The following is a 23,116-nucleotide window of genomic DNA, read 5'->3' as shown; positions in this document are numbered from 1 at the left end:
GTTTTATAGAAAAACATAATTTTACAGTCTGAGGAGTTTTTTTTTTCTTCTTTTATTCGAAAGACTATATCGATTTTCATAGTTTAGTTGAATGTTACTTTTGATATCTTCAGTATGGTCAGCTTATCTGCATTAAGGCACCAATAAAACATGTTAAAGGCGTATTCTGGGCAAAAACATTTTATCCCCTATCCAAAGGATAGGGGATAAGATGTGTGATCGCGGGGGCCAGCTGCTGAAACCCCCCGCGATCTCCCTGCAGCACCCACATTCTATGTGGGAGCTGCGTCTACAGTTTCGGAAACCTCCGGTTTCCGGGACTGGGGACATGAAGTCACACAACGCCCCCTCCGTTCATGTCTATGGGAGGGAGCGTGATGGCCGTCACGCCCCCTCCCATAGACATGAATGGAAGGGGCATGGCATGACGTCACGTCGCCGGTCCCGGAAACCCGGAGGTTTCCGAAACTGGAGACGCAGCTCCCGCATATAATGCGGCTGCTGCAGGGAGATCACGGGGAGTCCCAGCAGCAGGCCCCGCTGCTGGGGCCGCCCACGATCTCCCGCAGCACCAAACGGCGGGTTCCTGCAGCTGTGGTCGTGATGTCACGGCCACGCCCTCTCCATAAATATCTATGGGAGGGGGCATATCAGCTGACACGCCCCCTCCCATAGACCTGAATTGAGGGGGCGTGGTGTGACGTCACGAGGGAGCGTGGCCTTTACATCATGATCACGGTCTCCGGCTCCGAGCATTTAGAACAAAATGTTCATTATGCTGGAGCACCGGAGTACCTCTTACGTATGTGGCCTATTTTGGTCTTAAATGGGTACACCACCCCTAGACATCTTATCCCCTATACAAAGGATAGGGGATAAGGTTTCTGATCGGAGGGGGTCCGGACGCTGGGACAACCCGCAAGCCCTGGTCGGGCACCCCAGCGTTCTGAATATTTACGTTCAAAACGCCGGCTGTGTTAGGTTTCAGGTGGCTGTGGTCCTCACGCCCACTTCATTAATGTCTATGGGAGATATATGGAGGGGGCTGAGGTCGCTTGTAATCCGGCACAGAGCGGAGTTCACTCCGTGCATGCGGATTACTGGGGTGCTGGACCGGAGATCGTGGGGGGGGTCTCAGTGGACGGACCCCCACAATCAGACATCAGACATATTTTTTGGATAAAGGATAACATGACAGGGGGTGGAGTACCCATTTAATGACTAAGGCTCATTTCTCAAATTAGATCGGTCTCCCATTGTATGTCATGTTAGTGGTAAATTTTGTGCAATACCATTAGCTATCATTTGTGAAAAAAATCTATTTTATATTTAACATTCTCTGCAGAGGGAGGGACAATCGTCATCTAGAAAGTGCATAGAAGTAACAAAGTAACTTAGATAAATGCTACATAAAACATAATCAGGGTGCAGATATAACCAAATGAAAGACATCAAAGCATTTACCAACAGAGCCAAATCATTGTCCACAAGGGAGACTAGAAAGAATGGAAGGTAGATAAGCAGAGAAAGAAGAAAAAGATATAAGAAAGGAAGCAAGAGACAAAAAGGTATGTGTGGAAGGAAATACAAGATACCACTTAGCATTTAACAAACACCCAAAACAGAAAAAGGAAAAGGAAAGGGTAACAAATAAATGAAAGACCACCAGGACAAAACAACGCAAGATGACATGGTACTCAGCAGAGTTAAGGAAAGTCGACCTCACAGTTTCTGCTATTAAGAAATAGTCATTTCACGTAAATTGGCCAACAATTAACATTTACAATATTTCTACTTTATGTTGGCATCAGTTGGTTAATTTCCTTTCACTTTTTAGGACGTCAAAGGGCTTAGAAGCTTTGCAGCAAAAATTTACAATTTCATGAAAACCAATTTTTAAAGGAACCAGTGGATTGGAGAGGTCTGGATGCTGGAAATCCCCTCAAATCACCCTATTTCAAAAACTGAAGATTTTATAAATAGTCCATGTGTGGCCCTACTGTGCTGCTTAACTCTCACAGAGGCCTCAAAAATAATATTTACACACAGCACCAAATGATTCAGCAGCCCTTTGGGGGCTGCAAATAAAGACATGTATCAGACATTACAATATTACACACTAAATATTAAAACAGGAGGAGTGAGGGCTCTGCTCATGAGAGCTTCCAGACTATGACAGATTGGGGGTTGAGACAGAGGCAAAAGTGCTTTATTGATGCAATGGTCCAGCCATGTTTTATAAATAGGGGAGGTTACTTAAAAGGTGAGTGAACCAGTCTCTAAAATGCAGAGAGTGCAAGGGTAGACCGCTGCATAAATAACTTTTGATGTCCCAAAGACCCAAAGTCTCAAAAGGGGGTAAAAGTGATAGTAGGGAAGACCAATCAGGGAATGGTATAGGCCTGCTTGAAGAGATGTGTCTTTAGGGCATATTTAAAACTGTGGATAGTGGATGTCTGAGGGTTTGAGGTATCACAATCCAGAGAACTGGTGCAGCATGAGCAAAGTATTGGAGACAGGAGTGAGAAGATCAGATAATGGAAGATGTAAATTTTAGATCATTAGCAGAACGGAAAGCATATGTAGTATGGTAGACAGAGACGAGGGAGGGGATGTAGGGAGCAGTACTGTGGAGAACTTTGTGAGTGACAGTGAGAATTTTGTACTGTCTTTTGGGCAGAATAGGTAACAAGAGTAGTGACTGACACAAGGGGAGGCATCGGTGTAATAGATGGAGAGGAAGAGGAGTCTGGCTGTGGCCATTAGGATGGACTGGAGAGGAGAGAGTTTAGATAAGGGAAGGCCTATTAATAAAGAGTTACAATAGTCAAGGCGAGAAGGAATCAAAGCAACAATGAGAGTTTTAGCTGTTTCAACAGTGAGAAATTACAGTTTTTTGGTGTAGGTGACAAGAACCTGAAAAGGATTGAATATAGGAAGTTAAACATTAGTGTCTAGCATAACCCAAAACAGCAAGCTTGCTGCCTGGGAGTTATAGAAGTACCAAAAACCGAGAGTGCACCCCAGCACTTTTAGGCATCCATTGGCAAAGCTTTTGTGTAGGAAAGTTATACTTACTTGTAGCTTTCAAGTTGTCGGCAAGAAGAGACAGTAACAAAGGAATCTGTTTTAGGGCTGTATCTCAGGGGACCTGGTAAGAGAAATCCTGGCAGGTAACGTCCAAATGCATAGCTCTCCTGCTCAAAGAACATAAGCATCCCATCCATTGACTGGATACAAATCAAATCTCGACCTGCACAAATAAAAAAGATAAAAGGGATACTTTTTTTTAAGTATTTGACTGCTTGCTTTGCCTTAATAAGTTACCATATTAAAATACATTACAGAAAAAGTGATAGGCTGGCAAACCCTGGACTCTTGGCATCCTGGGGAACTCTGGGTGCCTGAGCTTCATTTACATATTAACATAATGCCTTAAATATGTAAAGGACTATGGAGATATAAAAACAAAAAGTATGCCTGGAATTATGGAGGGGAAGCCCTATCCATCCTTATTTTTTTACTATTTTTTGTATTCTTTGCAGTCCATGTCAGAAACTGACTTTTTGACACAGACAAATGTGGCAGCAGAGAGCACCATGTCTGGCTGGAAAGACTACACAACTTTTTTTCCTATTTACCTGAGGAAGAAAGCTGCAACGATTCCTTTGAAATGTGTTGTTTTTACATATATCAATAAATCTCGATATTGATTGATATTCCAAGACAACTTAATCTTCTGTCTGGACCTCACAGGGTGTGCAGAGTCTCTTCTTGTATGCTGCAACTGGACAAGTACTAGAAGGCTTGAGACCTTTAACTAGAAGTAATTAGCAAATCTATATAAGGGTATGTTCATACATACAGGATCTGCTGCATATTCTTGCTGCATATTTTGTGCAGCTTATTTCGCAAGACATTAAAGGGGTACTCCGGTGAAAAACCATGTTTTTTTCATATTAAATGGCTCTAGAAAGTTAAACAGATGTGTAAAAAATCGTAATCCTACCTGTACTTATCAGCTGCTGAAGTTGAGTTGTTCTTTTCGGTTTGACAACAGTGCTCTCTGCTGATACCTCGGTCTGTTTCAGGAACTGTCCAGAGCAGGAGAGGGTTGCTATGGGGATTTGCTCCTACTCTGGACAGTTCCTGAGACAGTGTTGTCAGACAGAAAATAACAACTCAACTTCAGCAGCTGATAAGTACTGGTAGGATTAAGATTTTTAAGTAATTTATAAATCCGTTTAACTTTCTGGAGCTAGTTGATGTGAAAAAAATTGTTTTTCACTGGAATACCACTTTAATTTTAATGGGTAGCAAAATCTAAATATGAAGCAGATCCTGTACATGTGAATGTACCATAACCGTTAATTAAAAAAAAAAATCCTCTGGAATACCACTCAAACTTTTTTTATGTGCGTTGGGATTTAAGAAAACTCCTTTAAGCTTTTAACTAGGTCATACCAGACACCCAAATGGCTCTTTCGCCTCAATCTATTGAACAGTAAGTAACCTTTGCTGGCGCTGTGGTACTAAAGCAGGCACACTGTCCCACATCTCTTTTGGGAGGAGGTTTTGGTGACTATTAAGCTTATTACAAATACAGAAATCCTTTTTTCTGCACCACTCATAATGCTCTGGGCACCAAATTCTTCATTTTGCCCCAAAAGAGGCGACCTAGCCTCTTTACTATTGACAGCTGGCAAGCTCTTAATTCCAGTTAATCCCCTCTACGATCCACTCTCGGATAAGAAAGGTGTACAACATATATAGAATGGAAGAATTAGCGAGTTGGGAGTTGAGGAGGCATGGTATTTTTCAAAAGGACTGGGCACCTTGGAAACCCTAAAGTTGACCCAACCAACTTAGCTCACCCCCATTTTTTTGTGAGAGAAAATTTGTTCACACCTACCTACTGCTCATGGTCCACCTTTGCATCTGAGAAGCGTTGCTAGACTCAATCCTCTTACCATACACTTCTTTCTATGGGGGAGATTTATCAAAACCTGTTGTTAAGTTGCCCATAGCAACCAATAAGATTGCTTCTTTCATTTTTTACAATTTTTAGAGGCCTTTTCAAAAATTAAAGAAGCAATCTGACTGTTGCTATGGGCAACTCAGTAACTTTTCCTCTGGACAGGATTTAATAAATCACCACCTTTAAGTATTTGCTTTGTTATATCTGCTCTAAGCAGTTGTACTAATGGACATCTTTAATTGCCTGGTCTGTAAATATTTGGGTTTATTTTCTCCCCCCTATACTGCCCCCCCCCCCCATTCCCTTGTTGATTATCTACAAGTTCAAGACTTCCTATCCTTCCGACATTATGCTTTACTACAGATACCTGACTTTTCTTACGGTCTTGGCCTGCGTGCCACCTTATTGAATTTGTACCTTTTTCACCTGCACGTCTTACCATTTGACTATCTGTTTGTCTCTGTTGTTAAGGTTTTACAAACAAAACAATGAAAACGAGATTTGAAAAAAACACGACAACTTTTCTTTAACAAAATAAGTATGCTTATGATCTTCATTTTTAATCGGTATCCCTTTGCCGCATGTGGAACTTTTTGATCACTTTTTATAAAAAAAAATTCTGGGATGTGATGTAACCAAAAAGAGGCAATTTTAGACATTTATGCCATTCACTGTACAGGATCATTAACATTACATTTTAACATGTCAGACACTTACGCACATGGCAATACCAAATATGTTTGTTTACTTATTTAATTTTTTTTTACACTATTTTTGTAAAATGAGAAAAGGGAATGATTTAAATTTTTTATTGGGGCTTATTAACTTTTTTAAATGAGTGGCAGGAGGCAGGTGAGAAAACTTTTGGCCATCATCTTGACTCATCACACTCTTCAGGGAGTCTGACAAAGCCCTGATAATGGCCCAGATTTATCAAACTGTGTGAGAGAAAAAGTGGAGGATTTTTTTCACAGCAACCAATCACATTTCGGCTTTCAATTTACCAGAGCTTTTAGCTGAGCTGTGATTGGCTGCTGTGGGAAAATCACTACACTTTTTCTCTCACGCGGTTTGATAACGCTGGGCCAATGTGTTTGATGCCCTGATAAGTAAGTATTGATCATGACATCTTAACACCTTAAGGACCACGAAACCCCCCCCCCCTCCCCCATATCACTTCAGATCGGCGATTTGCGGCAATTCCGGGTCAATGGGGTCCCAGGTGACCCGGAAAAAAAGGGTGATAGGTGTCGTCCGACACGGCACCTATCACCCTATAGCAGCAGGAGTGAGGCGGCACTGGCGGCACCTCACAAGGGTCCTGATTCGGCGGCCGTTACCGGACGATGAATCAGGACGCCTGCTGTGGGGGTGTCCCTAACGGCCCCCGATCCCCAGGGAGGAGACCGCGGCGGCGGTGTCAGGAGTATCCAGCGTGTGGGCAGCAGCAGGAGGTAAGGCTGGCCTCCTGCTGTTGCTTAGCAACAACTCCCAGCATGCACAAAAGCACAGAGGAGTCCCATCAGACAGGAGAGTGCACAGAGGAGTGCCATCAGACAGGAGAGAGCACAGAGGAGTACTATCAGACAGAGAGAGCACAGAGTACTATCAGACAGGAGAGAGCACAAAGCACTGGGAGCACATGGTGAGTGAGTTTTTATACCTGTTCACACTGGTGTGGTGCTGTGCGCGTCCATTGCTGCCGCTGCGCCGTGTCTGTGGGGAGGCGTGGCCCTGGGACTGGTTTGAGTGGCATTGGGGCAGCTCTTACAGTAAGTCGTTCCCCTGTGGGCACTGGTGTTGCAGCGGTGGTGGTCGCCGCTCAGTGCTATTTATGCTAGGGACCCACTACTTACAGGTGGCCGTGACGTGGCTAGCGGGCTTGCACTTCATGATCATAAAGTATACTAACGACCAGTTAATTTAATAAATGTTGCTGAGAAGCATTAGATCATTGTGCATGTTGTGGATGTGCGACCATGTCTGTTTTCTCTATTTGAATTCACAGAGGAGTGCTAGCCTACCCTCATTTACTGGACTTTGTCCATGCCTGTACTTCAGCTTGATTTCAGACATGATTTCTATAAAAAAGGAAATAAAAATGTCTAATGAAGTATATTAGAAAGGTTAATGTTTTGCCAAGATGTACAACACATACGTTTTTGTATCTGACAGTGCCCATTTAACCATTTACGGCCACAGCAAGGTATTTTTTCTCCTCCCATTCTAAAGAGCCATATCATTTTTTATGTTTTATCAGCAGAGCTGTATGAGGGCTTATTTCTTGTAAGATAAAGTTGTTCTTTTAAAATTCTTCAGGACTGGGCCAATTTTGGTCTTAAAGGGGTACTGAGGGCCGTGACGTCATGATACCCCATCCCCTTTATCACCCGTCATCAGCCATGGAGCAAACACAGCTCCAGGTTGCTGATGTACGGGGGTGCAGCAGGAGAGATACGGGGGGGTGCTTTGGATAGGGTATAAAATGTCTAGGGGCAGAGTACCCCCTAAGGACCAAGGCTCATTTTTCAAATCTGACTTGTCCCACTTTATATTGTAATAACTTTGGGGCAGGTTAAATTATCAAAGTGATTCTTGGACTGTTTTTTTTTGTGACATATTGTATTTAAAGCATACCTGTCATAGTGCAACAAAAAAAAAAAGTGATATGTTACTCAGAACCCAATCCTGATCATATACATATAATTTTTATGTGTCTCGGACCTATATATCCAGAGATATAAGCATTTATCTGCTGGTGAGTTACTTTTTCATTGTGCAGGCTGGAGGGGGCGTGTCAGTCTGTCTCCCTCACAGGAGCAAGCCTGGGCAGTCAGCCAATCAGTACTCTCTACTCTGTAACCCTTTCCTCTCTAGTTTTATGCGGTGTCATGTTACACAGAGAAAGATGCTTGGAGCTTGCCTGCAGTAATCAGAAGACATTATGGTGGATTCATAACAGGATAAAATTTATAAATATAAGAATAGATCTTTATAAAATTAGTGCAAGGATTTTTTAGATAAAAGTACAGCATTTTTATGAATACATGTTCTATCTGTTTTATCTTCTCCTAGTAAAGCTGGATACTAATCAGCATAGCTGTCACTATGTGTGTCATTCATCTTTCACAGACTCCTGAATGTCTGATCAACTTCTTTGTTATTCAGGAGTCCGAGAAAGCTTTGACTATTTCAGCATGCTGGGAATTGTAGTTTAGTAACAACTGAAGCTGCAATGTTTGTAAATAACTGCGTTAGAGCAGTGTTGCCTCCAGCTGTTGTAAAACTACAGCTCCCAGCATGTCCACACATCCTTTATCTGTAGTTTTGCATACACTCAATAGAAATCTCCTATACTGGATACCGGTATGCTTTACGGGCAGTATCCAGTATGCTTTAAAACGTAGACTAGTCTGTCTGGTTAAAAGACCCCTAGTGGTGGCTATTTTGAGCTGGAATTTCAGGTGAAAATTTAATTTTTTTTAACAGGTGTATATTGTGAAATGTCATATTATAATGAGTCCTGCAATATATGAAAAGTTTTTAACAATGACAGTGCCTTTTTAATGTTAGTGGTAAATTTTGGTCCATAGATTCTGCATTTTTGTGTGAAAAACTTTAAAATTCTGTGAAAAATTGAAAATGTTGCATTTTTCTGAATTCCACATTCTCTACTTGTAAGAAAGATATTCATGCAACATAAATGAGTTATTAATTCACATTTACAATATATCTACTTTATGTTGTTATCATTTGTTAACTGTCCTTTTAGTTTATTAGGACGTTATGGGGCTTGTAAGTTTGGCAGCAATTAAAAAAAAAAAGAAATTGAGAAAATTTTAAAATCAGATATTTTTATGGACCAGTTCAGTTCTGAAGTACATTTGAGGGGCCTGCATGTTAGATACCCCCATAAATTACCCCAATATAAAACCTGCCCCCCTAAAAGTAATCAAAATGACATTTGAGAAGTTTATTAACCCTTTAGGTGTTTCACAAATGAAAGCAAAGTGAAGTGGAATTCAAAAAATTCTATTTTTCTTGCAGATATTTTATTTTGCAACATTTTTCTCTGTAACACAGCAGGTGCTGAAAAAACGCAACTCAACAATGTATTCCCCTAATTCTGATGTATTTAGCAATGTCCCATATGTGGCCCTAGAGCACTCCATGGCTGACTCACACAGGCCTCAGACATGACATTTTTGTGTCACCCTATTCTGAGACCTGTAACGTTTTTATTTTTTCACCAATGGAGCTTTGTGAGGGCTTGTTTTTTGTGGGACAAGTTGAAGTTTTCAATGGTACTATTTTGGAATACATCTGACATTTTGATCATTTTTTTATTAAAAAAAAAATAAAAAAAGTGCTGTAAAAAAAGCTGTAATTTTAGAAAGATTATTTCTTATTTATAAATTTTTTGGGTGTTCAGCGTGAGGTATAAATGACATGATAATTTGATTCTGCAGGATGTTACCTCATTTATGTACTTTATTTTATGGTTTATCATATTAATACTATAAATCCTTTTGTGGATAAGAAAAAAATCATGTATGTACGTCGCCAAGTTCTGAGAGGTAATTTTTTTTAATTTTTAAACTGAAAATGTTGTGTTAGGGCACAGTATTTTCGGGATGAGATGGCGTTTTTTATGGTACCATTTGGGGGTACATGTGATATTTTGATCACTTGTTATTTTAGTTTTACAGACGCTGCATTAACATAAAGCTATAATTTTTTATTGTTATAACGGAGAGGGCGATACCAAATATATGTATACAATTTTTTTTTGTGGGGGGGGGGGGGCTAAAAGAAATCATAATGGGGGAAAGGGGGATTGTGTTGATTTATTGTTTACTTTACATCAACTTATGTATTTATTTTTCACTTTTTTTTTTTTTTAACTGTCCCACTAGGGGACTTCTAGAGAAAGGGAAGAAGGCGCCTCATGTGCGGGATCAGCAGATCTTGTGAGTGGGGGGGAAGGGAGGTAATCCCAAGCCGCTTACCAAGGTTGGTTGTGCGCCCACACACAACAAGGTTTAGCGTAAGGTGTACAAGTCGGTCCACTGCAGCCCTCCTTAGTAGGGTAAAAACGAGGAAAAGGTGACCATAAAAGCAGGAGTTTTGACCGGCGCAGAAAGGAACCGTCAGCAAGCAGGATAAAATCAAGGGATTTATTAAATGCAACGCATTTCGCTGCGCATGCGCAGCTTCTTCAGGCATGTCAAAATGAGGCTGGTGGCAGGTATATATACCCCCAACAATATATTTTTATATTTTTTTATTTGTATTGTATGTATATTTACGCATATACTATTATGTGGCAACATTCAAAAGCTTGTAAAGGGTTAATTGTTGGGGGTATATATACCTGCCACTAGCCTCATTTTGACATGCCTGAAGAAGCTGCGCATGCGCAGCAAAACGTGTTGCATTTAATAAATCCCTTGACTTTATCCTGCTTGCTGACGGTTCCTTTCTGAGCCGGTCAAAACTCCTGCTTTTATGGTCACCTTTTCCTCATTTTTACACTAGGGGACTTGACACTTAGGGTATGTTCACACTGCTGAATTCTGCAAGCGGAGATTCCATCGGGTGGCCCCTGCCGAAAAATACTTTAGCGGTAGGACCGCGCGCCACTGCGCCGTCACCTTTGACGGCTATGCAGTGCTTGCAGAATTCCACGCGAAAAAATAAATTCCTCAGTGTGAACGGGTCTCGCGGAAGACCCATTCACACTGATGCTAATCTTCACTGCACGAATTGAACTCCCGTGAGAGGAATTCCGTGGGAATTCTCCAGTGTGAACATACCCTTATAATACACTGCAGTACAGACCTGTACTGCAGTGCGTTATGCCTGACAGTGTAACACTGACAGGTGTCAGTGTTTTACTGACATGCATAGCAGATCAGACTCTGCCTCGGGCAGAGCCTGATCGCTTCTGTAGCCAGGGGCCATTAAGAGGTCTCTGGTTGCCATGGCTACCAATGACACCCAGCTATTGAGATGGTCCAAATCAGCTCTGCTGAGCTGCCGGGATGCTTTCACTTTCATTTTAGACCCGGCAATCAAGTTTGATTGCAGCATCTAAAGGGTTAATGCCAGGGATCGGCCCAATCAGTGATGCCCAGCATTAACTCTGGGTCCTGGCTGCCGACAGCAGTTGGGACCCTCTGGGTTTAATGCATTTTAAACACTGGTAACGGGACCAGAGCGTACAGGTATGCCCTGCGCCCTTAAGGACTCGGGCGCACCTGTATGCCCTGCGTCCAAAAGGTGGTTAAAGTGAACTTGAAACAACGTGATTGAAGGCCCACTAGCTGTAGCTGTTCAGTTGATTGTCAGTTGATGAATATTTCATATGAAATTCCTGTGGCAGAAAGGTGGCTGCCAAGTTCAAGCTCATAGTCCAGAATGGTCACTTAGTAACGGTGACAACACACACTGGAAACCACTGAACAACGTTTTCCATGAATGTGTCACAAATTAACAGGGCTAAATGTTAAATTTGTTGAAAGAAATCTGTGTCTGAATACTCTGCCCCTTTGTGAAATAAGAAACTAAGAAAAGAAATAGTAGATACCTGGAAGACAACCAAGAAGAAGCCTATCAGGAACAATGGCAATGCTCCAAACAGCACAATCTAACACAGCAATGACTTCTTTGCTTTTCAACAAGCACAACCTATGGTATAGAATTTTTTTTTTTCATGGCATTGACCACCTCAGCCTTTGGCAACATGACTCATTGACCATAAAAGCCAGACCATGAGTAATAGATGTAAACCCTATTTAAATCTGGCATGATGACAGGATCCTCCACCCAAACCACTCCATTAAGCTAGAGAAATATATAAAGAAATCGCTCAGACATCAGATAGAATAATCAAGTTAACTAGAACATGTAACTTACTGAAAACCATAAGGCTGGTAGAAGGACTGGCCATGTGCTTGAAAAGGAACAGGAAATAGTTTTTTGACCCGATATATGTTCACTACAGTAAAAAAAAAAGCTAATAGCTCAGCTATATCACATCACTCATAGGCATCTATCAAATGAATGCTGTGGCGGATACTTATGACTTTTCTATCATAATGAGAGTCAAATTTATTTTATAGGAAAGAGAAGCAAAATGTACAATATATATATATATGTATAAGTTTGCACAATGTGGTCTTTTCTATATATTGAGCCAACAGTAACCACTTAAATATGAGCTTAAAATGTTTTTTTCCCCAATAACAGTGCCACACTTGTCCTCCGTTTGTGAGCTGTACTACAGCTCACTTACAGTGAAGTGAATGGAGCAGAGTTGCTCCACCTGAGGACATGTGTGGTGCTGTTTTTGGAGGAAAAGTACTAATCTTAATAAGCCCTTTAAATAAGCTAATAATATGTATATTGCTATTATTCTTTACAACAGAAACCTATATGGTTAATAACTAGCCAATAAAGTATATGTTAACCAATAGTGAACTGTTACTAATGTATTAGAAAATTCCAAAATTGAAACTCAGGAACAAATTCAAAAACAGGATTTCCCTCATATAGTTTTATTACCTAAGCGGTAGTACTCTAAATACAGCAGGACAGTCCGGGGAGTTCAGAGCAGTAAGATCAATGGGGGAGATTTATCAAAACGTGTGTAGAGAAAGAGATGTGCAGTTGCCCATAGCATTTTTCACAGGCATCTTTAACCCCTTAAGGACCAGGCCATTTTACACCTTAGGACCCGGCCATATTTTGCACATCTGACCACTGTCACTTTAAACATTAATAACTCTGGAATGCTTTTAGTTATGATTCCGATTCCGAGAATGTTTTATCGTGACATATTCTACTTTAACATAGCGGTAAAATTTTATGGTAACTTGCATCCTTTCTTGGTGAAAAATCCCAAAATGTGATGAAAAATTTGAAAATTTAGCATTTTTCTAACTTGGAAGCTCTCTGCTTGTAAGGAAAATGGATATTCCAAAAAACAATTTTTTTAATTCACATATACAATATGTCTACTTTATGTTTGCATCATAAAATTGACGTGTTTTTACTTTTGGAAGACATCAGAGGGCATCAAAGTTCAGCAGCAATTTTCCAACTTTTCCCTTGCGATTTGCGGCGATTGCCGACATGGCCCTCCTCGGCGTTTGCCCTGGATGCCCGCTGAAGCATTTCAGCAGGCATCCGGTTCCGATCTCTGCCCGGCGCGCTGCAGGGACCGGAAACCGCCAGGGCGTAAGATTACGCCCTGGGTCCTTAAGTACCAGGGCGCCAGGGCGTAAAATTACGCCCTGGGTCCTGAACAGGTTAAAAATGTAAATGGTAATCCGATTGGTTGTTATGGGCAACTGCACCACTCTTCCTCTACACAGGTTTTGATAAATCTCCCCTATTGACTTTGTAGCATTTAACACCTTAAGGACTGACCCATTTTTTTACCCCAATGACCAGGCTCTTTTTTTTATTTTTTTATTTTTTGGACATGTGTCTCTTTTAAATGGTAATAACTTTAGAACGCTTTTTCTGAGCGGAGCGATTCGGAGACTGTTTTTTCGTGACATATTGTACTTTAAATAAGTGGTGCATTTTTATTGACACCTACAGCATTTTTTGTGAAAAACTCCAAAATATTGTGAAAAACTGCAAAATTTCTGGCTTTAAAAAAAAAAATTTATAGCGTTTGCTGCGCGGTAAAAGTGATGTTACCTGATGGTACGATTATGTGATGGTACGATTATGGCGATACCCATTTTATATAGCTTTTTATGTTCTTTTTCCTTTTCTGAGAAAAATTATTATTTTTTTCACTTTTTTGTTTTTTGTGTTATCAATTTCCGACAGCTGAAACTTCTTTTTTTTAATCGTCAGACGCCATTGAGTGAGGGCTTATTTTTTGAGGGACAAGCTGTACTTGTCATTGGTATAATTTTTATGATACATGCTACCTTTTGATCATTTTTATTCCGCTATTTGCACCAAAATTGGCAAATCTTGTGCGTTTTTGTTGTTGCTTTCTTTTTTTTTACGGCGTTCACCGTGCGGGATAATTTACATTAAAGCTTTATAGTACACGTCATTACAGACATGGCAATATCTAGTATGTGAATGATCTGTGTTTTTCTTTTTTTTTATGATAATACAAGGCTTTTATTGGAAAAGGGGCATTTATTTTTTTTACACACAGTTTTATTGAAGAACCTTTTATTATTTTTTCTTCACTTTTAACAGGTGAAAATATGCGCAATGAATTTTTACTAGGGATCGACCGATTATCGGTTTGGCCGATATTATCAGCCGATATTCACAATTTTTGGACATTATCGGCAATTACCTTGTTACCTGTTCCAGGGGTCCGCGCTACTTCTGGCTCCTGCGGTGTCCTGTGTTACGCTGTGCGCTGCGCAATGATGAGTGACGTCCTCAACGCGACGTCACCGTCAGTGCGTACAGTGACAGCTCAGGAGGACTCCGCCGGAGCCAGAAGTAGCATGGACCCCGGGAACAGGTAATTATAAAACCGGGAATGGGAGAGGCAATGGGGCAGCGGCAGCGGTCTCTGGCCGGGGCAGTGCTGTGGGGGGTGCGGCGCGGTGCGATGAGGGGTGTGACGCTGGCACTGCAAAAGCCGTGGCAGTTCATTGATTTAAAGCACCCGCTTTAAATCAATGATCTGCAGCAGTGTCGCCGGGGGGGGGGATAAATAGCCGATAACTTATACCGGAATATTGGTATAAGTTATCAGCCCTCACCTCCACAGAGTATCGTTATCGGCCCTAAAAAAATCGATATCAGTCGATCCCTAATTTGTACTGCAGCAAAGTATGATCTGATGAGCAGCGCACAGTACAGCCTGTGTGATCAAGCCTCTGGCTGGATCTCCCAAGCCTCCGTAGAAGGCATACAGGAGGTCATCATGTGACCTCCTGCTGCAACAGCAACCAATGGCGACCCACGATGTTATCGCGCCGCAGCCGTTGGTGAACAGGGGGAGCACCCTCCCCCTGTCAATACCAAAGATGCCATGATCAGGATTGATCACGGCATCCATGGGGTTAATGCTGCCGGGAACGGTGCAATCGCGGCCCCTGCAGCAGGACCCCGGCTGTGATTGGCAGCGCATAACGCAGAGCAGGAGATCACTAGGATGTATCCATACGTCCAGCTGCGCTAACAAGCTAGCAACTTGGACGTATGCATACATCCTAGGGCAGGAAGGGGTTAATATCTTATCAGAATTTTACTTATGTAATGCTTTGACTAAGTGAATTTTAGGTTTAATCCAGTGGAGATATCACTGAATCAAATATACTTTTACTTCTACTGGGCATTATCCTACTTTTACAGCATACTGGAGAAATCTGCCTTCTTTAAATACTTAGGACAACCAATACACCTCTCCTCTTCCCACTTTTTGTCACCTCCATTCTTAAAGGATATTCAAGGAAAAACCTTTTTTATATCAACTGGCTCCAGAAAGTTTAACAGATTTGTAAATTACTAACATTAAAAAAATCTTAATCCTACCAGTAGTTATCAGCTGCTGACGTTGAGTAGTCCTTTTCTGTCTGACAACAATGCTCTCTGCTGACACCTCTGCTTGTCTGAGAAACTGTCCAGAGCAAGAGCAAATCCCTTAGCAAACCTCTAATGCTTCCGACAGTTCCTGAGACAAGCAGATGTGTCCGCAGAGAGCACTGTTGTCAGAAAGAAAAGAACAACTCAACTTCAGCAGCTGATCACTACTGGAAGGATTAAGATTTTTTAATAGAAGTAATTTACAAATCTGTTAAACTTTTTGGAGCCAGTTGATATAAAAAAAAAAAGGTTTTTCCTTGAATATCCCTTTAAAAATGGAGGTGACAAAAAGTGGGAAGAGGAGAGGTGTATTGGTTGTCCTAAGTATTTAAAGAAGGCAGATTTCTCCAGTATGCTGTAAAAGTAGGATAATGCCCAGTAGAAATAAAAGTATATTTGATTCAGTGATATCTCCACTGGATTAAACCTAAAATTCACTTAGTCAAAGCATTACATTAGTAAACTTTCTAGGGCCAGTTGACATAAAATAAAAAAATAAATATATATATATATTTTTTTTCCCCCCATAAAGCAATACATGGTTGTGCCCCTCCCCCCTCGAATTAATGAATTATCAGCTGCAGCGCGCTGTCCACGAATCGGGTAACTAATCATGTGTCACCCGTGGGTGCTGTTCTGCTTCACTCCCCCCCCCCCTCCCGGTTTATCAGCCCAGCACTGCGCTGTCCCCCACATCGGGGGACTAATCATATGTGACCCGCGAGCGCTTCTCTCTCCCCCCCAAATAATTATCAGCCGCTGCGCTGTACTGTACTATCCTGAGCCCGGGCTTCAGAAATAAACAAAATAAACTTTAACTCACCTTCTTCCTACATTCCCCTGTTGCTCCGGAATCGGCCTCACGGTCCTATTGCTGCTTCCTGGGGATGGGAACGTCACAGAGTAGTCAGTCTTTCACTGGCCGCAGCGATGTCCCATCTCAGCCGGTGATAGGTTGAGCGCACTGTAATGTAAGAAGCCGGCCGGCTCCTTACAGGACAGTGGGCTCAGCCTATCCCCGGACGGGGCGGGACATCGCTACCGCCAGTGATAAGCTGACGGCTCTGTGACATTCCCATACCCAGGAAGCAGCAAGAGCAGCGGAGGGACCATGAAGCCGGTTCCCAGAGCAACAGGGGAACGTAGGAAGAAGGTGAGTTAAAGTTTTCTTTTTAATATTTGCATGCAGCCCGGGTAAAGGAATACAGTGGAATACAGTGGCTGATAATTATTTGGCAGGGGGGGGGGGGGAAGAGAAGCAGCGCTCACGGGTGAAATATGATTAGCTGGGCTAATAAACTGGGCGGGAGGAAAGCAGCGCCTATCACATGATGATATCGTTAAATACCGTGGAACCGCCAAAATTTACAAAAATATTGTGATACACATTTTTGGTCATACTGCCCAGCTCTACTCTAATTTTCCAATTTCGATTGTCTCCCTTTTTCTGTCTTTACTATCCCTTTTTCCTTAAATATTCTCTGTCTTCTTCATGAGCACTTATTTATTAATGTCTTTTTGGGGTGGGATTTGACAGCTTACATAGCTGCAGACTCATTGCCCTACAACAATGATGCTGTTTGTTTCCTTTTAGTGTGTTTACTGGAAAAAGCTCCAAATGTAAATCCCAAGCAAATTCATAGGGCTCTATTAGATTGTTGAAAGCCCTTTTTCCTCCACCAGGCCAATATACACAAGTATATTAAAAAATAAATAAAAAAAAAATCTTTTGGAGCAGTGTAGTAGACTATATTAAAGGGGTAGTCCAGTGGTGAAAAACCTATCCCCTATCCTAAGAATGGGGATAAGTTTGAGATTGCGGGGGGGGGGTCCGACCGCTGGGGCCCCCTGCAATCTCTCTATGGGGGCCAGGCTCTCCGGCCAGATAGCAGGTGTCGACCACCACACGAAGCGGCGGCTGACACGTCCCCTCAATACATCGCCATGGCAGAGCCGGAGATTGCCGAAGGCTGCGCTTCGGCTCTGCCATAGAGTTGTATTGAGGGGGCGTGTCTGCTGCCGCTTCATGCGGAGGTCGACACGCCCCCTTCCCGCGGGCTGTCGGGGCCCCATACAGGAGATCGCGGGGGGCCCCAGCGGTCGGACCCCCCGCGATCTGCAACTTATCCCCTATCCTTAGGATAGGGGATAAGTTGTTCACCACTGGACTACTCCTTTAATATTCCATATGACAGTTTCCAATGAAGGAAAAAAAATGTGTGTCACATTCCCCCCTCACTGTCATGACCACTGTGCTCCAATTTGTTGGCTCACATGGCAAGCTCAGCTGCCCATCTCTCCAGTGCTTCCTTCTCTTCATCATCTTACTTAGCCAGGATGATCTTACAGAATGCTCATGCTGGATTTTACAGCAAAATACAGCACATATAACCCTACCCTAACTGTGTTGATTACACTCTGCCAGCCCTGACCTTCTGCTTGTACTCTTGTTGACTGAAGGCCATCTTGCTGCACTCTGTTTAATTGACTACATCTTCCATTTGCCCCATGAGTACCATGCTTGGACATGTCAACTTTTGCTATTGGAAAACTACTCTGTGTTTAGAAACCAGGAGATCACTTTAGCAAAGTCCAGATCATTGTAGATGAGCTAAAGAGTGAAGATTAAGGGGCCCTTTAGATTCTGCTCATAGGTCTTGCCCTATGACAAATCTGAAGCAATCTAGAGGATTTACTATGTGTCAAAAGATCATTATAGGGATTGCTCAATGAATGGTCAGACACTCTCCAACCAGCTTGTTATCCTATACTATGGATAGGGGATAACAAGATGATATGGGAATACCCCCTTTAGTTCTCTGAGCTGTGAAGTAGAACCTCGATAGATTGGCCAAGTCAACATGTTTAAATCATTGCTGTTTCCTAAACTATCCCTGAACAATTTGTGTGGTGTGGTAGGATACATTATGCCTCTATAAAAGGCAACTTAATAATGTTGTGATGATTGAAAGTATTTGTTCTGCAACAATGGTTTATGTAGTCTTCACGTACAGTGAAGAAATTTTTTTATTTTGTATGTATAAAAGACACCTGTCCACCGAATCAACCAATCCTATTCCAAACTCTCCACCATGGCCAAGACCAAAGAGGCATCCAAGGATGTCAGGGACAAGATTGTAGACCTACACAAGCCTGGAATGGGCTAAAACACCATCAATAAATAGCTTGGTGAAAAGTGAACAGTTGGTGCGATTATTCGCAAATTGAAGAAAGACAAAATAACTGGTAATCTCCCTTGAAAAGTGGTTCCATGCACACTCTCACCTCGTGGAGTTTCCATGATCATGAAAATGGTGAAGAAGCCTAGATGTACACGGGAGGATCTCAAAGCAGCTAGGACCACAGTCACCAAGAAAACAATTGGTAACACTAAGCTGTGAAGGTCCCCTGAAACCCTGCAGCTTCCACAAGGTCCCCTTGCTCAAAAAAAAGCACACGCACAGGCCCGTTTTAAGTTTGCCTATGAAAATTTGAACGATTCATTAGTGGGTATAGGGTTGTGGCCAGATGAGACCAAAATCAAGTTTTTTTTGGCATCAACTCACTATGTTTGGAGAGAGAAATCTGCAAAGTGGAGTGAGACAAAATCCATCCTGAGATGTGTGCAAACCTGGTGGTCCACTACAAGAAGGATCCGATCTCTGCGATTGCCAACAAGGGTTTTGCCACCAACTACTAAGCTATGTTTTACAAAGGGGTTGAATACTTATTTCATTAAAGGGTAACTCCGGTGGAAAACATTTTTTTCAAATCAACTGGTTCCAGAAATTTAGAGATGTGTAAATAACTTCTATTAGAAAATCTTAATCCTTCCAGTACTTATCAGCTGCTGTATGCTCCAGAGGAAGTTCATCTTCTTCCATATCAGAAACTGTCTGGAGCAGGAGAGGTTTGCAGTGGAGATTTGCTCCTACTCTGGACAGTGCCTGACACAGACAGAGGGGTCAGCAGAGAACACTGTGGTCAGACTGAAGAAAACTTCACAACTTTCTCTGTAGCATAGAGCAGCTGATAAGTACTGGAAGAATTAAGATTTTTTTAATAGATATAATTTACAAATCTGTTCAACTTTCTGGAATCAGTAGATTTGAATAAAAATGTTTTCCACCGGAGTACCCCTTAAAGAAATATGCAAATCAATTTATAACTTCTTTAACCTCTTGGGGACGAAGGGCGTACAGGTATGCCCTTGCTCCCTGGTACTTAAGGACTAAGGGCGTACCTGTACGCCAGTGGGAATTTCGATCCCCGCCACGCGGTGGGCAGGGGCCAGACTGGGATGCCTGCTGAAATCATTCAGCAGGCATCTCGTGAAAAACCCTGGGGGGGTCCTGAGACCCGATAGCCTGGAAAATAGGGATGATCGGAGCTGTCAGATACAGCCCCTACCATCCTAAAGGATAGGAGCGAGGTGGCAGGGGCGCCACTTCCTCCTATGCCGTGCGATTGGCCGGTCAGGAATGACCGACGAATCGCAGGGCAGAGGTGGGGGGGGGGTTTAGGTGGTGAAAGTTCATTTCCCCTGTTCTGTCCGCCCCTGGAAGTCCGGTTCAGAGCGGGGGATGATGGCGGCGATGGTGCGGGGGCCGTGGATGCAGGGGGGGGGGGACTGATGGCAGTTACCTGGGATCACTCGGGGACCAGGGACTGGCAGCTGAAAGGACGGTAGGCAAGTGGCGGTGGTGACGTCAGAGGCAGCAGTGAAGATCGCTGTAAACTGATCTTCACTGCTGCTTCTAGGAGTTTCAAGACTACAACTCCCAGCATGCCCAGACAGCCTTTGGCTGTTTGGGCATGCTGAGAGTTTCAGTTTTGCAACATCTGGAGGGCCACAGTTTGGAGACCACTGTGCAGTGGTCTCCAAACTGTGTCCTTCCAGATGTTGCAAAACTACAACTCTCAGCATGCCCAGACAGTCCAGACATGCTGGGAGTTGTAATTCAGTAACATCTGGCCCTTCATATGTTGCAGAACTACAACTCCCGTCATGCCTGGACAGTCTCGGCATGCTGGGAGTTGTAGTTCTGCAACATCTGGAAGGGCACTCTTTGGAGACCACTATACTGGTGTCCAATCTGTAGCACTCCAGACATCAATTCAAAGCATGCCGAGACTGACCGAGTTGTAGTTCGGCAACATTTGGCCCTTCAGATGTTGCCGAACTGACAGAGTTGTAGTTCGGCAACATCTGGCCCTTCAGATGTTGCCGAACTACAAGTTCCAGCATGCCTGGGCAGTCAGGGCATGCTTGGAGTTGAAGTTTTGCAACATCTGGAGGGCTAAAGTTTGGAGACCACTACACAGTGGTTTCCAAACTGTTCTCCTCCAGTTGTTGCATAACTACAACTCCCAACATGTCCTTCGGCTGTCTGGGCATGCTGGGAGTTGTAGTATTGCAACAACTGGAGGCACACTGGTTGGGAAACATTGTCTGTTTCCTAACTCAGAGTTTCCCAACCCGTGTGCCTCCTGCAGTTGCAAAACTATAACTCCCAGCATGCACTGACAGACCATGCATGCTGGGAATTGTAGGAGTTAGGAAACAGACAGTGGTGTGGAAACACTGCGGTTGTCTGCTACCTAACTCAGTGTTTCCCAATCCCAACCAGTGTGCCTCTAGCTGTTACATAACTACAACTCCCAGCATGCACGGACTGTTAGTGCATACTGGGAGTTGTAGTTTTGCAACAGCAGGAGGCACACGGGTTGGTCACTTTTTATACCATAAAAAATGAATAAAAAGTGATCAAAATGTCCAATCAAAACAAAAATGGTACCGATAAAAACTTCAGATCACTGCGCAAAAAATAAGCCCTCATACTGCCCCTTATATAGAAAAATAAAAAAAGTTATAGGGGTCAGAAGAGGACATTTCTCAACGTATCAATTTTGGTGCATGTAGTTGTAATTTTTTATTTTTTTTTGCAGTAAAATAAAATCAAACCAATATAAATTGGGTATTCCTGCGACCGTATGGACCTACAGAATAAATATAAGGTGCAATTTTTACCAAAAACTGCACTGCGTAGAAACGGAAGCCGCTTAAAATTACAAAATGTTTTTTGTTTTTTCAATCTTGCCCGACAAATTTTTTCTGGTTTCGCTGTAGATTTTGTAGTGAAATTCTTAATGGCATTAAAAAGTATTGGTGGAAAGAACAAGCCCTCATATGGATTTTTAGGTGTAAAATTGAAAGTGTTATGATTTTTAGAAGGTGAGGAGGAAAAAACAAAAGTGCAAAAAGAGAGATAGATAGATAGATATATACCACCACTTCACAGGTGCCAACATCACACTTTATTCAGTTATTCCCTTCAACTGCCAGTGTTTTTAGGTGCACCTATCAGCAGCTAAACATAGGTAAATATAAGCCCATGGCTATATAAGGCTTCTCATCAGAAGAGTGGGCATCTCTCTTTCTAACGCCAAAATATAAGCTCTTTTGTTAAAGGGTATTCCAGATTTTTTTTTTCTCATTTGACTATGCTACAGGGGCTGTAAAATTAGTGTAGCTCATAATATAATCTTTATGTGATCTTTGCCCCTAGATTTTAATTTTTTTTACATCATACAAAATGAGTGTCATCTCCCAGGTTTTCCCAGGTACCAGTGTGGCCCGAGAAAAGGTATCCCTAGGCAGGTGTTGAAGGGGAGCCTGTCTGCTTCAATGACAGTGGAGCGTCCACTGCATGGGGGGTGGAAATCATTCTTCACAGGGTGGCAGGAAATTGTAGCTCAGGCATACTGCAATGGGTGGGTGGCTGATGTGTAGGAGAAAAAAAAAGTGACTTACAAACAATGGATCCGGGTACTTTTAGTTGGAGGAAGGGAACTCTAACAGGAATTAGCCATTTCACAAAAAGAAAGCAGCAGCATTATGGGGGATTCACAACACAGCCATTTAGCCCCAAGACAAGCAAAGATCAGAAGAGGATTAAAGGATAACCCCTTTAATATGTAAATGAGGCCCAAGTGTATGTGTAGGCAAGCAGGCACAGTGAGTGGGTGAATAAGAGTAGATAGGCAGGTAATCCCTGGGCTTTTGCACAAGAGCTGGTTAGCCCATGCCTGGGCACTAGAGCCGAATATACAGATAAACAAAGAGTTTTTTTTTTTTGTTTTTAAATCTCTGATAGACAGAACTATGGAAATAATAAAGGCATTTCCAGAATCCTGATGTGAAGCCCTATCTAGCCTTGGTCTTATTGGACTAGATCTCACTGTTAAGCTGCTGACAGGTCTACTTTAAAGGACAAGTATCTTGAGAAAAACATATCCCCTATAGGTATCAGACCGTGGGGGGGGGGGGGTAGGGGGTTGGGTGGTCGGAGTGCTGGGCCCCCCCCCCAATCTCCTCCTGTTTAAAGCCCGGCTCTCCTTCACAGTTGTGCATCATGACCCCTACCCGGGCTGCCACACCTCCTCCATATAGCTCTATGGGAGAGCCGTTCGGCAATCTTCGGCTCTTCCATAGAACTATAGATGGGACATGGCGGCCCACGCTTCGGGCGGGGGTTGTGACAAGTCACTGTGAAG

The 23,116-nt window shown here is 42.6% G+C and overlaps 1 protein-coding gene across 6 annotated transcripts in view; it reads right to left on the bottom strand.

The window, feature by feature from the left end:
- Nucleotides 1-23,116, bottom strand: part of BBS9 (Bardet-Biedl syndrome 9) — a 390,136-nt gene that overhangs the window by 259,441 nt on the left and 107,579 nt on the right. For all 6 annotated transcript variants that reach the window (XM_056520430.1, XM_056520428.1, XM_056520429.1 and 3 more), the window contains exon 7: nt 3,079-3,253. In XM_056520430.1, the coding sequence (XP_056376405.1) occupies nt 3,079-3,253 (175 nt within the window). The remainder of the gene's footprint in view (nt 1-3,078; nt 3,254-23,116) is intronic.

Source organism: Hyla sarda, chromosome 5 (assembly GCF_029499605.1).
Source record: "Hyla sarda isolate aHylSar1 chromosome 5, aHylSar1.hap1, whole genome shotgun sequence".
In the NCBI taxonomy this organism is placed as follows: Eukaryota; Metazoa; Chordata; class Amphibia; order Anura; family Hylidae; genus Hyla; species Hyla sarda.
This window is presented reverse-complemented; position numbering and strand designations above follow the sequence as displayed.